Genomic DNA, 13,854 nt, shown 5'->3' on the forward strand with positions numbered 1-13,854 from the left:
GATGGGCCATTTTACCCAGGACCTATCATGGAGCAACTGCTCCACGGGCATCATGCCAGCTAGAAATATCTGGAAGAAACCATGTTATATGGGAGAGTCAAGTAAGGATAAAGCCCAAGGTCAAAGGGGGAACCAAGGGCACAGACAGAGGAGAACCCAGAGTCCTTCACTCCATGGCACTTTCAAGATAAATTCATAGAACCCCTCACTCCACAGACAGATCACAATTTTAATCCTTTCCTTCTTTTGTGTTTTCTTGGAAGGAAGTCCCTGGGAATTATATAAAGTTTCTCAAGCTTCCTTGGGCTTTCTGTAAAAGCTTGGCAGCCACCCCTAAGAAAGACAAATCTCTCACATCAGACGTGATGGGACCCACAGAGTCCTCTTTCCTTCCACTCTTTGGCTCCCACTTTCACAAGAAAGGTCTTTGCAGTCCTCACTCCTTCTAGCTGAGCGATGCGTCTTGCAGGCATGTGGGCCGATGCATCTCCCAACACTGCATCTTGCCAGTGAGGTTCAGCGCAGGGACTCTTGATTCCTTTCGGCTCTGTGATATCTGTTTGCCCTTCTGTACACGCTCCCCATTGGGATGGCCATCCCCAAAGCCTTGATTTTCCCTCTTGGTTTCCTGCTGGGGAATCTTTCCCAACCAAACTCTACTGTGCTTTAGTTCAGCCCCGGGAACTCTTTGCATGAGACTCATGCACTAAACATTGGTAGTGTCCTTCTCCGGGCGCTGGGAAGCACAGACACGCCCCCTTGATGCAGAGCCAGATCAGATGGTCTCCAGGCGTGTCTCTAAGAACAATTAGGTCAAATCGGTGTCTTAAGTAAGTAACCAATTTCAGATTGGCATCAAAAGTGCCATTAGTCTTTCAATCTGAGCCTAGTCATAGATTCGTTCTGTATCCTCTTCTCATTTGGTGCCCAAAGCTAGTGTCCAGCTGCTTTTTTTCCTGGATTTGCCCTTTGGGGGATGAGATTTTCTCATATCAGAGTTCCTGGTTTTTAATTTCTCTGCCACTCACCAACCTGTTTTGTAACTAATAACAATTATTGTCTCATTATGTACACTGGGCACTATAGGAAAAAAATCTGAGTAGAAACCTGAGAAGATACAAGCCCAAGGTTCTCGGAGCTTACATTTGAGTAGAGGGCAGACTCTAGCACCACAGACTGCAAGACAAAACATCATCTCAAACTGAGGGGACCTGTCTTTCCCTCAGACTGGGACATGTTACTCCCTCCCCCTGTAAGGAGGTGTCACCCAGGGGCAACTCTGAGTACTGTGTGCTGGGCTAGACCTCATTAAAGATGAACACATACTGACTCTCATCCCAAACCAGATGTGAGCTATGTCATTTTTAAGAAATACAGAAGTGGAACAACTTAGAAAGAAATACAGTTTTCCTCTTATAGAGAAAATGCCTACAAGGGAAATCTGCCAGAGTCTCTACTCCAAAAGGAATCTACTATTCTTCCACACATCGACTCACAGACACACACACACACACTTATTCATATACACACATTACACATGACACATATATCCTTACACATTCACCCAAACACAGCCTCCTGGTGAAGGCTTCTAATGAAGAGCACAGTTGTAGGTCAATAAGTACAGCGCACTAAAGTGTGTGCCTAACACTTCCTGAAGAAGCAAGACAGCTAGGTACTGTGGTGTACCTCTGTACATACTTCCACCTACTTAGGAGGCTAAGGCAGAAGGATTACAACTTTAAGGACAGCCTGGGCAACTTAGCAAGACCTTGTTTCAAAAGGAAAAATTAAAAAATGGTTATGGGTGTAGCTCAGTGGTAAAAAACTTGCATAGCATGGGCAAGGCCCAAGGTTCATTCTCTAGCACTGCAGAAGAAAAAAAAAAGTGATGAAAAGGAGAAGGAAAGGGAGCAGAAGGACAGTGAGGAAGAGGAAGAGGAGGGGAGGCAGAAAGAGAAGCAGAAGAAAAACCAGAGAGAACTATGACAAGATCTGATGATGGTAACACCACAGGGCTGATGGCACAGGTTCATGGGAGCTCCTGATGGCCTAGACAGTCCAATACATATTATTTATTGTCTTCATCTGAGCTCAGAATCAATTCAGAGAAAGACACCAAAGCCTACCACATCAGAGCTCAAAATACTGATTTTACTGCTGATAAAATTATCTGGAGACAGTGGCATGGGAATGGGGCTGAATGAGCTGGATAGAATTCCACTGAAAGAGAATGACTTTCCTGAGCTGCAGGCCTCCTCTGCTAGATTCGCCATCCTCAGAAGCACAGTCTGGGATGTGTGGTCTCTGCAGGTTCTCAGGGGGCACCTACAGCAGCAATCACATTGGTCTCTGGTTGTGAAGAGAGAAAGGAGATAGGGAAGGGCTGGGAGCCAGGAGCCCTTCTCCTTGACAATCTCTTTGCAAGAAAGGAGGAAGAATGGCAGCTAATCCCCTGAGCCACAGCTCCTTCAAGGACTCTTCTTTGCAACTCTGAGGTCATGGAGTCGGTTGGCCACATTCTGATGGCATTGAACACGAGACACTCATAGGTCCAGAAAGACTCCCATGAGGCAGCTGAGAGTGTGCAGCAGGTGGGTGCATCCTCCCCATCTTTCCTCTCATATTCCTCCCAACCCAAGCCTCAGGATCACACTGCTATGGATTGAGATCAACAAACCTAAACGTGTTTTGGTTTGAGGTCTGGCAAACTTTGTAACTCCAAAGTATTCCACAAATGTTTTGTGTTCTACAAAACCAAAAAACACTGGCCCAGCACTTCCTCCATCCTACTTTTTAAGCCTATGTGTTTTTAAAGGAAATGTAATCCGTATGTATGGGGTACATTTATATGCAACTCACTGAGCCCTGCTCCTCTGCATGAGTCACTTAATGTCTAAAATTCATGGGGAGAAGTTTAGATTTATTAGAGTTCTGTTCACACAAGACAGGATCAGAGGAGGTGCTGGTTGGAAGGTGGTAAACTGGGTCCTGATGCTGACACAGAGCCACCAATTCCCTGAAAATTTACAAATAATTTCCTATTCCTCACCCATCAATCTTTCCCATCTGCAAAATGGCGCAAAGAATTCTCACCCTCATCAGATGCTGCAGGCAAGGTGAGAATTAAATCACTAGCTAGCTAGTGATTATCAGATAATTTTGACCTTATTAAAAAGAAAAAACCAGAAGATTCACACTTGCCCTAACAAGATTATGTCATTGTATTCTAGCATCCATTATCCAGCCTTCTTCTATCCCTCCTCGCCTTGTCCTGTCAAACCACTATTCTAATCTCTACTTCCGTGAAATCAATTGTTTTAGCTTCCACATGAGTGAGAATATGCAGCATTTGTCTATGTCTGGCTTATTTCAATGAACAAAGTCCTCTCAGGTTTAATGTAGCCTGCAGGTTTTGATGGGACATAATGAAGAATGTCCATGCTGTCAGAAAAAATAAAGTACTGAAATGGGCTAATGAGGATCCATAGTTCAGCTTTTCTAGAGTCCTCACAGACAAAAGCCCACCAGGCAGGACAGACAAGTAACTAGGTGCACTGAGCAGTAAGATACTGACCATGCTTCAGGACCAGATGAAGCATCAAAGTTCCTTTTAGCCCAGTGGAGAGACAGAGGACCTCAGCACTTCAGCTAAGGTGGCACCATAACTCCCTGGCCAGTGGCAAATTCTTCAAGGTGTAATGGCCTCATTCTCAAGGAGAAAGTGTGGCTTCAGTTCCCAGAACATAGGTCAAATGCTGGCCAGCACATCCTACTCTTCCGCATCTCTGTATACCCATCTGGTGCTGCTCAGACACATCCTTGAGCAAGGACAATGGTGCATAGCACAGGGACTCCTTGGTGTTGTACAAACACACCTAGCACCTGTGTGTCTTTTCACTGGCTGTTTCCCCCACTTGGAGTCAGGTACATGCTTGGCAACTTCCCTTACGTCATTCATGATGTCTTGTCAGAGAGCAAACCACTGACTGCCCTGAAAAAGTGACTTCAATTCCAGCTCTACCTCCTAACCTATTTATTCTTTGTGGACTTATCAATAATATATATATTTACTTCTTGACAGCCATGCAGTATGAACTAGAAATGCTCAAAGTACCAGGTGGCAATTTTTAAGAGCAAGGTACCCGTTAAGAGGAAAGCATTAGATGAGAAATCAAAACCAACCTTAGACAAAGAGGCCAAATTCTCTTTTTGTTTTGAAGGGCTCTAATGGAAAGAAAAAAGAAAACAACATCCTAAGTGCTAAGAAAATAAATAAATACTGGATGTTACTAGAGATACCAAAGGAATGGAAAAGAAATAGTTGGGTAACTACTATCAGTAGGTTTGGCCCCTGGAGACAGATAGCTGTGCTACAGAGCAGAAATTTTTGACTTTGAGATGGACCTTTTGGAAAATCTGAAGGAAGATATAGGTTTGTCCCCAGAAAAATGTGTACCTGCTCATCCACACATCATTTTACCTACATCTAGGAGCTCACAGACCCCTGGAATCTGTCCATGAACTCCACACTAAAGTTCTTAAATGCCCTGGCCATGCATGCATGGCCCACAAATCATGAATATCTTGCTCCAAAGAATCACCATTAGGCAGGTATGAAGGTTTCTTTATGAAACCTTATCACTAGCAACATCTTCAGTAAGCTCAGAGCTTAGAACCTTGAGAATAAACCAACAGGAAATATCTCTAACCTGGAAATTGAATGTAGCCTAAGGGGGAGGAAAAAAGAGCCCATATGAAATGGAAGGAATAGTTATTCATTCTTTATTGGCTAAACATTGAAAACAAAGCCTAGGTCAGTGTCCTGGTGCATGTTTATAATATCAGCTACTTGGGAGCCTGAGGCAAGAGGATCACCAAGTTCAAGGCCAGCCTCAGCAACTTAGCAAGACCTTGACTAAAAATAAAATTTCTGTAAGGCCATGGATATAGTTCAGTGGTAGAACACTTGCGCAGCATACACAGACTTTGGGTTCAAGTCCCAGTAGTGAGAAAACTTTAAACAAAAGAAAGATCATTTTTGGACAGGAAAGCATTTGGTTAGGAATCCGTATGCTTGTGTTCTAGTGTCCTCTGCCATTAACTAACTTGACCTAGAATGCATTGCTCAGTGTTATTATCTGAAAACTGGAAGTTTAAGTAAATTTTACTTTACTCAATAGGTACGGCTTTAAGAATTCTGAGGCAAATAAAATTTTATAGAAATATGAATGTATTTTGAATCAACAGTATAGTAAAAGGAAGTGCTTTTATTAATCATTTTAAAGGAAATGATCAGCATGACTTATTTTTAGCATAAATCAGTTATAATATATTCATACACCATTTATTGACAAGGGCACATTCAAAGAAATGCTTCAACTGAGAGATTTAGTCATTGTGTAGACATTATAGACTGTCCTTAGACAGATGAGTTGGTACAGCCTACTACACACCTATGCAGTGTAGTACGCACCGTCGTATCTGTAGTCTGTCCTCCATAACACCATAATGTAGTACATGGCTGTGTAAGACACAGCATACTACGTAAAGTGGTTCTAAATATAAGGTTTTGGTTTATCCAGAAACTCTTGTTAAGAGAATACTAAAGGTAACTCCTGACAATCTGTCATCCAGATGTAAAAGAATGCCTGCAAATTATGAAAGGCACCTGACCATTAGAGTAAATAGTTGTTACAAAGCCTGTGCACTATATGAGATGTATGTGTTACATTTGCTGAATTGGTGTTGTCTGCATAAGACAAAATGCTCTAACTGAATAATAACCTTCAATATATCTGGCTTCCCTGGACATTTCAGTTCTCTCATAATTCCCCATGGATAACAGATTGAAGATGAGATAGGAAGAATTTAGATAAAAGAAAGAAGAGTTACCAACCAGAAAAACAGCACACCCTCTAAGGCCATTGACAGCAGGAGCAAATGATCCCTCAAACATCAGTAATTTGCCAGTGTTGCCTTAGGTAACAATAGCGTCATACTGATGTTGGTGCATCATCAAGAAAGGTGATGTTCATGTGCAAATACTGAATAGTTTCTCTGGTGTGAGAAACTGAAAATGTAAACGAGAACCAAAATGTATAATAGATAATGTGAAATAGGAAGAAAAGGTCCAAAGGGGAAGGGGGGAAATGTGAGAAAAGAGGAAAAAAATGGAAACAAAGTTTTTTTGTAAATAGGGAGAAGTGCAGAGGTGGAGGGGAAGGAAGGGGAATGGGGAAAAAACAAGAACCAAGATAGATCATGTACAGGTATAAATTCCCAATGATGAATGTGATAATAATGCATGCCTAATATGTACCAATAAACTTAATGAATTATAAAAAAGAAAAATGGTGTTCTAGAAACTCTCCCTACTAAAGCAGGAACACATACACATATTTTGGAACTACTTCCTAGGAGTAAAATGATTATTGCTATATATAAATTTTAGCTCACAAAGGTAATGATTTTCTGAAAAATTTTGTTTGCCCACAACTCGCTGCTTCTCAGTATCACTAAATACATGATATATCAAGATAACACTGCAGGTGCTGTAGCCACCTATAAATACTTATTAAAAGAATATCAATCTTTGATGATGATAAATTAACATATGATTTGTTTTCAGTGACTGAATCACCAAGTATGATACAGGTGGGGGTTCTGGAGGGAGTTAAAGTGGTGATTTAGATTGTGTTAACAAATAATTTGGAAGATGCACTTTTGGGAGGGCAGTTTTTCGCTTCTCCAATCAAGAGTCTGTTTCTCTTTACCTGAATCAACACAGTGATGGAGCATGGAAGCTTTATCAAGAAATCAGGACCCAAAAGCCACCAATAGGGTGTGGAGAGACTAATGTCACATTAAAAAAAAAAAATCAGTAAGTCTCTTCCCCAGTTATTCTTACCTGTTTCTCCCAGAATCTCTGAAGCCTTTAGCAAAAGGGTTTCGGTCAATTTTTAATCTGGTGATCTGGAAACAAACAAATAAATATGAATTGCTTTTATATGAACAGATTTCTTTTCGCTTGACTCCTAGAAAATTAACACCAATTGCTCTGCTAATAATAGCTATGGTTTTTGTTTAGTTTCCTTTTAATTTGAGATTTAAATTGAAGCTTGATATAGGACTTAGGCCTGGCACACAGATGTGGGACTTCTTTCAAAACCAAGGTTCGCCCCCATATGTGACTGTAAACTCCCTTCTGCTCACCTTCCTTGGCCCAGAGGGGTGATAAATCATTTTTCTAGACAGACACTGAAATGGAAAATTGGGCAGTGGTCAGGTCCAGGTTGAGTGGCACATGGAAGGCACTTTGAGAGTGCTTGCTGAATGGATGGTGAAAAAGTGACTGAATAATGCACGAATGGATCCAATCGATTCAGTGAGGTGGAATCAGACCACGAGACAGTCTGCCTCAGCCTGAAACATTCAAAAATTAACTACATTTTCCTATTCCACTTAAGTTGTGCCTTTCTTCTCAACAGGAATTGTTCTGTTAGTAGCCTGAAATGCTCAAGTGAATAACACAAAGGGTGGCTAGACTTTTTCCAAGTTTTTGCCCAAAGAAAAAAATCTACAAATGTGAGACTGAGCAGGGGAGGATACAGCACATCTCATCCAGTCTCCAAGGCTCACAAACAAATCAGAAGAAACACCGAGGCAGCTTCTTAGGCTAACCATGCCTGGTGAATCCACTTGTATCTCCCAGGGAGGGCAGGTCCTTAGGGGCATTTGGTTTTTCCTCCTCAGTTTAACCCCTCAGAGTGTCAGTTTCCCTCCACGGGATCCTGTCTTAGTCCCAGAAACCCGGTCATGGTTGTGTATGTTACCCTCATGCCTCTGTGCTAGAACAAGCCTGACCAACATGTTCCATATGCACCCTAGTGTTTCCGCGTTCAGTCTTGGTCATGGGAGGCGTTTTGATACCTTGTGTCTGAACCAGATGTTAATGAGTCACTACATTCAAGCAACAGAAACTCAAGGATGGAGGCTAGGAAGCTGAGGAAAGAAAGACACTCTTGATGTGAGATAATTCTAGAAATAAGGAAAGCTCATTATTAAGACTTTATATTTGTGAAAGCCGCAGAACATATGTCTAAGCTAACTAAAGTTGTTCTCCATGCTTCAAATATGTCTCAGTACCTCTCCCATCTCACTCTGTCAGAATGGAATTTCCCAAAGCCACAGCCATTAAAGGTCTTTAAAATGCAATGTGAGATTTTGACAAACAGGCTCTGACTTGAAAGAATCACACTGGCTTCAAGGTTATTTTTCTCCTGAAACATTCCTTGCCTCTAGAATGGTACACTAATAATGTAGCACTAATAATGTAGCAAAAACAATTTTACATCTGTTTTATAGACCAGAGCAGGAGCCTGAAGGTTTAGCTTTCTAAAATCCAGTGTCTGCCATGCGAATACTGTATTGAATTTAAAGAGTCTCACTGCTTTTCTGTGTTTGACTTAAAATCAGTTCTTTCTTCCTCCATAATCCACAGCAATAAACCACACACCATATTTTCTTTTCAAGTTGGGGTTATAATATTTTATTTTCTCTTTCAAGTTGGCTTATCCTGTCCAGCTCATTTATGATAGAGGTTTCTGATATATGATTGTGCTGCCGTGTTTGGGAGGCCTTCGCAGAACCCTGTAAATATAACGACACGCAAGTTCAGGGGCCTGGGCAAAATGGTTGAAAATCTAATTCCCTCAGCTCATTGGAGCCCAGACCAAGAGATCTGCATGGAAATTTAATAGACAAATGTCATCAAATGTTAGGAAAAATAACACACCTACACTTGTTTCAAAACTTGTAATGTGAGATTTAGAGAGCTTTATGAAGAACGTGGTTGTGCTTGTATTTATCAAGTATCTTTTGTGTGCTAATATACACAGAATCGTTATGTGGTGGTATGTGTGTATATATATGAATGCCATTCCTTTCCCCAAAGAAGCTCATAATCAAGAAGAAAAAAGCAGGCGTGTACCCTAATAGTGACACTCTCCAACAGAAGGGAATAAGGTTTATAACAAAGCCAAAGTTCCCTGAGAACTTAGAGGAAGGGACACCTACTCCAAATTGACGGGCTCTGAGATTTCACATTAGACGTAGTAGATGAGCCAGCCTTGAAGAATGTGTCACATTTGAATGCAAAATGCAAGACGAGGAACAAGAGAAAAAGAAAGTATATCATAAGAAAGGCACTATTGGAGGGCTGGGGATTTAGCTCAGTGGTGCCGCTGCCTGCCTCCCAAGCAGAAGGTCCCGAGTTCAATTCTTGGTATCAAAAAAAAAAAAAAAAAAGGCACTATTGGAGCTAAAGCATCAAAGTAGGAAGGGATGACACCGAAACACTAGGGAGTCCAATTTGACCAGAGTGTAGGCTAGGGGAAGGGAAGTAGTGAGAAGGGAAGCTGCAGAGGCTAGATTCAGGACACATCGTGGAGAGGGATAACCACTTTGCTCAGGCATTTAGATGACTCAAGAGACAGAAGAGAGCAATTTTAGTGATAAAACAAATAATCATCCCAGTTCATTCTTGCACTGTAAATTTTGGTTTTGTGTACAAATACAAAGGGAATTAGAAACAGTATTTTGGAGAAATAAACCAATATGTTTTTAACTTCAGTGGTTCCCATATCAAGAGGCAGCCTGATTGCCTCAGATCTGGTGTCTCTTACAGTACAGAAAGGGGTGTGAATGACAGAGTGCCCAAAGGCTTGCTCTCTTATGGATGTAATAGAAGAAGAATGCTCAAAGAGTAGAAGAGGAAGTTGAAAGCCCTCCCCTTTCCATGCCCTAATGCAGTATGGCAAAAGAGAAGACAAACAAATAGGAAAGCAAGCAATTAGACTTCGTGTGCCTTAGCTCTCCCATTCAAACTAAAGTCCAGGTGATACGGTGGGCAGACACAGAGGACACCAGCGAGGTGATCCCCATACATACATGGGAGAGCTGGCCCTGATATGGTGGGTGGCTGACACAGACACAGATGTGCTTCAGCCTTGTCAGGAGCCAAACAAAAGACCTAGGTGAGACCCAGGAAGAGATGAAGTCAGCAAGAAAGACCCTCAAGGCCCTGATTGAGGGAAGAAAACAAAGTTCACTTCCAGCAGTGTCTAACCAGGAGGGTTTCTCAGCACCAGGAACCCAAGGACAGACCAGACAAGACACCTTACAGCAGGGACTAGTGAGGCCAGAAAACAACACAGGGACCTATAAGCAACCAACTTGAAGATACAGAATTCTCTCACCTCTACCCCTGCACATGCAGCATATAAGTAGAAGCCATGGGGTACAGCAGGCAAGGAGTAATAAACAAAACTAAACACCCGCAATAGATTGTATTACATAAAGGAAACTGAAAAGGTATAATTTCCCCCTATCCTACCTCAATACAAGGGCCAAGGAGTTTTCAGGAAATCCAGTTAAAGAAAACCATACACACACACACGGAGAGAGCGAGAGAGGGAGAGAAACAGTGAGAGAGAGAGAGAGAGAGAGAGAGAAACAGTGAGTGTTTTACCCAATTTTTAAACTTATTAGAGTGAAGGACACATTGCCATTTATCCTCCTCACAATACTTGCCCTAGTTTCAAACACACATCCAGTCATTCTTGCCACTTTCTGAAGCAGCTCTGGAAGTCGTTTCTCATGAGTGTGTTTTGTTACACTGTCATGGTCCCTCCATGTCCTAAATCAATTCAAAACATTTACCTTTCATGGTCATTTTGACTTTGAGGAAGACCCAAAAGCCTTATGGTGCCAAATCCAGTCAATAAGGTGGATAAGGACACAGTGTAATGTTTTTATGGGCCCAAATTTCCATTGAATGCTACTCAGCACTGACATTCACCATATTTTTGTATCACACCTCATAAAGACATTCATAAAAGAGGACTTCCAGAACTGTTTCAGAAAGTGGCAAAAATGACACTGTATTTTTAATCATCAGAGAGAGAATATTTGCGCAGTTGATTTTCAAATTTATTCCACAATTATGTTTAGCAGTAAGACCAAAGGATCTCCACCTTCTTGACCTTAGACCAGTTCACTGTCATCTATTCTAAACTATTCTAAATAGCCTTAGAACTGATCTCCTTTCTCCTGCTCCCTAATTCAGTTTCTTCTCTACACAGCAGCCTAGGTAATCTCTGTTAACACATATCTGGATCATGACATTCTCTTCAGTGGCTACCACTGTGCAGAAACTCCACCAAGCTCCTGCAGGGCCAGCACACCCTGACTCTGGTACACTCTCCCCACCCACCACACTCCCCTGCCCTGGTCCCCAGGCTCCAGCCAAACCAGGCTGCTCTCAGTGCTGGAGTGTGCCAGGCTCTTCCCACTCATTTTACTGCTACACTACTTTTCAAAAGCTGACTCCTCTCAAGCCTCAGTCTAAATGTCATGTCCCAAGAGACAACCTTCTTTACCACAAAACAGAGTATCATTTCTAGTCCCTTTGATGTACCCTCTTTAATTCCATCTTTACTCTTAACTAGTGATCATATATTTATCATTTATTTATTGTCTGTCCCCCCCCCGGACTACAGGTAGAGACCATATCTATTTTATATTCCAATTTATTAAGCAGGAACTGCTATGATGTAGTATTGGCATTCAATAGATATTTGTTCAATAAATGAATTAGGGAATTAATGACTATGTGGGAACCAGGGATCACCCGTCCCAAAGCCAAGACAAGATTTAGAGATTCCAGATAAAAATCTGTCTTGATACTATTACAGGCATTACAGTCAAAAATCTTAAATGACCTTCCAGTCAGAACAAGGTCTTCTGGTAACTTCCTGTGCACTTAAAGTTATTCTGCACCAGTCATGTTCAAACTTGGTCCAGTGATGATGAGAAGACATGGGAAATACACAGGTTGTGAAAGCATTTTTCTTCACTGATTGCATTCCCATAACTTTAAATGTGATTTGTTTTGTCTGAGTTACTGAGATCAGTGCAAAAAGAGAGAGTGGTTGCTGACTTGCCACGGTTAATTTTAATCATTGCTGACTTTTTTGCCTGGTAACATGGAGGCAGTTAATAAATGAAGCATACCTCACAAAGCACAGTACAGATATAAATAGTAGAAGCTCCAAAGGAAATGAAACTTGAATAACCCAAGTATGATTTTACAGGCCTAAAAAGAGAAGGCTGAAAGGGCCTTCTCTTATTAATACTCTCTTAGTTATTCTTATATTCTTGAAAAGTTTCTCATCAGGGAAAAAAATATGAAAAAAAAACTTTAGCCTGTATGAAAAAAATAATCCTTTACTTATTTGATTGCAAAGTTAGAGCAAAATCAGCTCAACAGTGTAGGATATAATGAGTGGTTCAGAAATCTGACTGGATTTGCTTCACATACCTGGCTGTGGTTTCACACTTCCTATCTGGATTATGTAGCCAATTCTCATCAAGAAACAAGACTTCATTATCTGAGAAAAACAGAGCTATGTCTTTTTGTAATCCAGTTTCATATTTGAAAAAAAACAAGGTTCAGTAGTATTTTTCCCTTAAAGAAGACAAAGACTTTGCAGTGGAAATTTCCTGCTAATTCAATGAGCACATATTGGCATCAGCTTCTTCCAAGAAAAAAAAAACATAAATAATTGAATCACCTATATTCCCACTGTACCAACTTACTCTCCACGATGAGATTCTGGGCATGGTGTACCTTTCACTTTTCCGTGGACCTGCCAATTTGGCATTCCAAGAACAAATAATAGTAATAATAACTTCAGTATGTTAGGAGCCCTGGGAGTCTATAGGTCAGGCTCCAAGGGTAGGAGAAAGGAATGGAAAAAGGGTGGGGAAAAGCATGAAATGCTCCATGAAAATAAAAACACTCTTTTCACACTTCATATCCAAAGAAGCAGAACTAGAGATGTATAAACAAGGCAGTAATAGAGATGTGTTAGCCAATCATTCATTCAGGTATGCAGCCATCTGCAAAGCATATCCCCAGTGCCATACATTATGGGGCAGAGAGAAATATCTTAGAATTATAGAGATGGGAAATATGCTACATCTTAACTCATGACCTTACGGTTTGGATTCGAAATGTACCCCAAAGGCCATGGGCTAAAGGCATGGTCTCCAACTGATGGTGCTATTGGGCGGTGATGGAAACTTTTGGAGGTGGGGCTCTCTTGAAGAAAGTAGGTTATTGGGGGCATGCCCTTGCAGGATATATTTTTCACTCTCTCTCACTGCTTCCTAGCCACTATGAGGTAAGCAGCTTTTCTCCACAATATGGTGAGTTATTATGTTCTGCCTCACCACAAACCCAGAAACAACAGAGCTAAATGACCATGAACTGAAACCTCTGAAACCGAGAGCCAAAACAAGCCTCTGTTCCTCTTTAGTCATTTATCTATGGAATTTTTGTCATGCAGAGGGAAAGATGACTCACACACATGGTTTCTGGGCTTCAGAATTATTAAATTATTAGGCCAATGCTAATCCTTCCCCCTTCCCTTTAAGGGATCGACATTTATCTCCCAAGTTTTTGAAGACATGAGCACTTTTCTATTCTCCTGCCATTTTATTTCATAAAATAAGTGATACTTTATATTAAAAATAGAAATAGCAATACTGAAAAGTGTATATCAATTAAATTGAATATTTACATCTATAAAATAGTGTTATTTTTCTCATTTGGGGGAATAATTAAAAAATTTCTCCACAGATTGGCACTGATGAAGGTCAAACCATCGATTTACAAGTGAGAATAACAGGCAGAATGTTTCATTAAAGGCAATACAATCTATCAGCTACAGAGGTGGGTTTAGAACTTGTCTCTAAACTCCCAATTAGTGTTTATCTGCCGTATCACAC

The 13,854-nt window shown here is 41.0% G+C and overlaps 1 protein-coding gene across 2 annotated transcripts in view; it reads right to left on the reverse strand.

The window, feature by feature from the left end:
- Positions 1-13,854, reverse strand: part of Tbx15 (T-box transcription factor 15) — a 118,728-nt gene that overhangs the window by 24,406 nt on the left and 80,468 nt on the right. For both annotated transcript variants that reach the window (XM_004853830.3, XM_021265764.2), the window contains exon 6: positions 6,911-6,975. In XM_004853830.3, coding sequence (XP_004853887.1) covers positions 6,911-6,975 — 65 coding nt within the window. The remainder of the gene's footprint in view (positions 1-6,910; positions 6,976-13,854) is intronic.

The sequence above is a fragment of the Heterocephalus glaber genome, unplaced genomic scaffold, assembly GCF_053883595.1.
Source record: "Heterocephalus glaber isolate CG9 unplaced genomic scaffold, H.glaber_assembly_v1.0 deba00001442, whole genome shotgun sequence".
NCBI lineage: Eukaryota > Metazoa > Chordata > Mammalia > Rodentia > Bathyergidae > Heterocephalus > Heterocephalus glaber.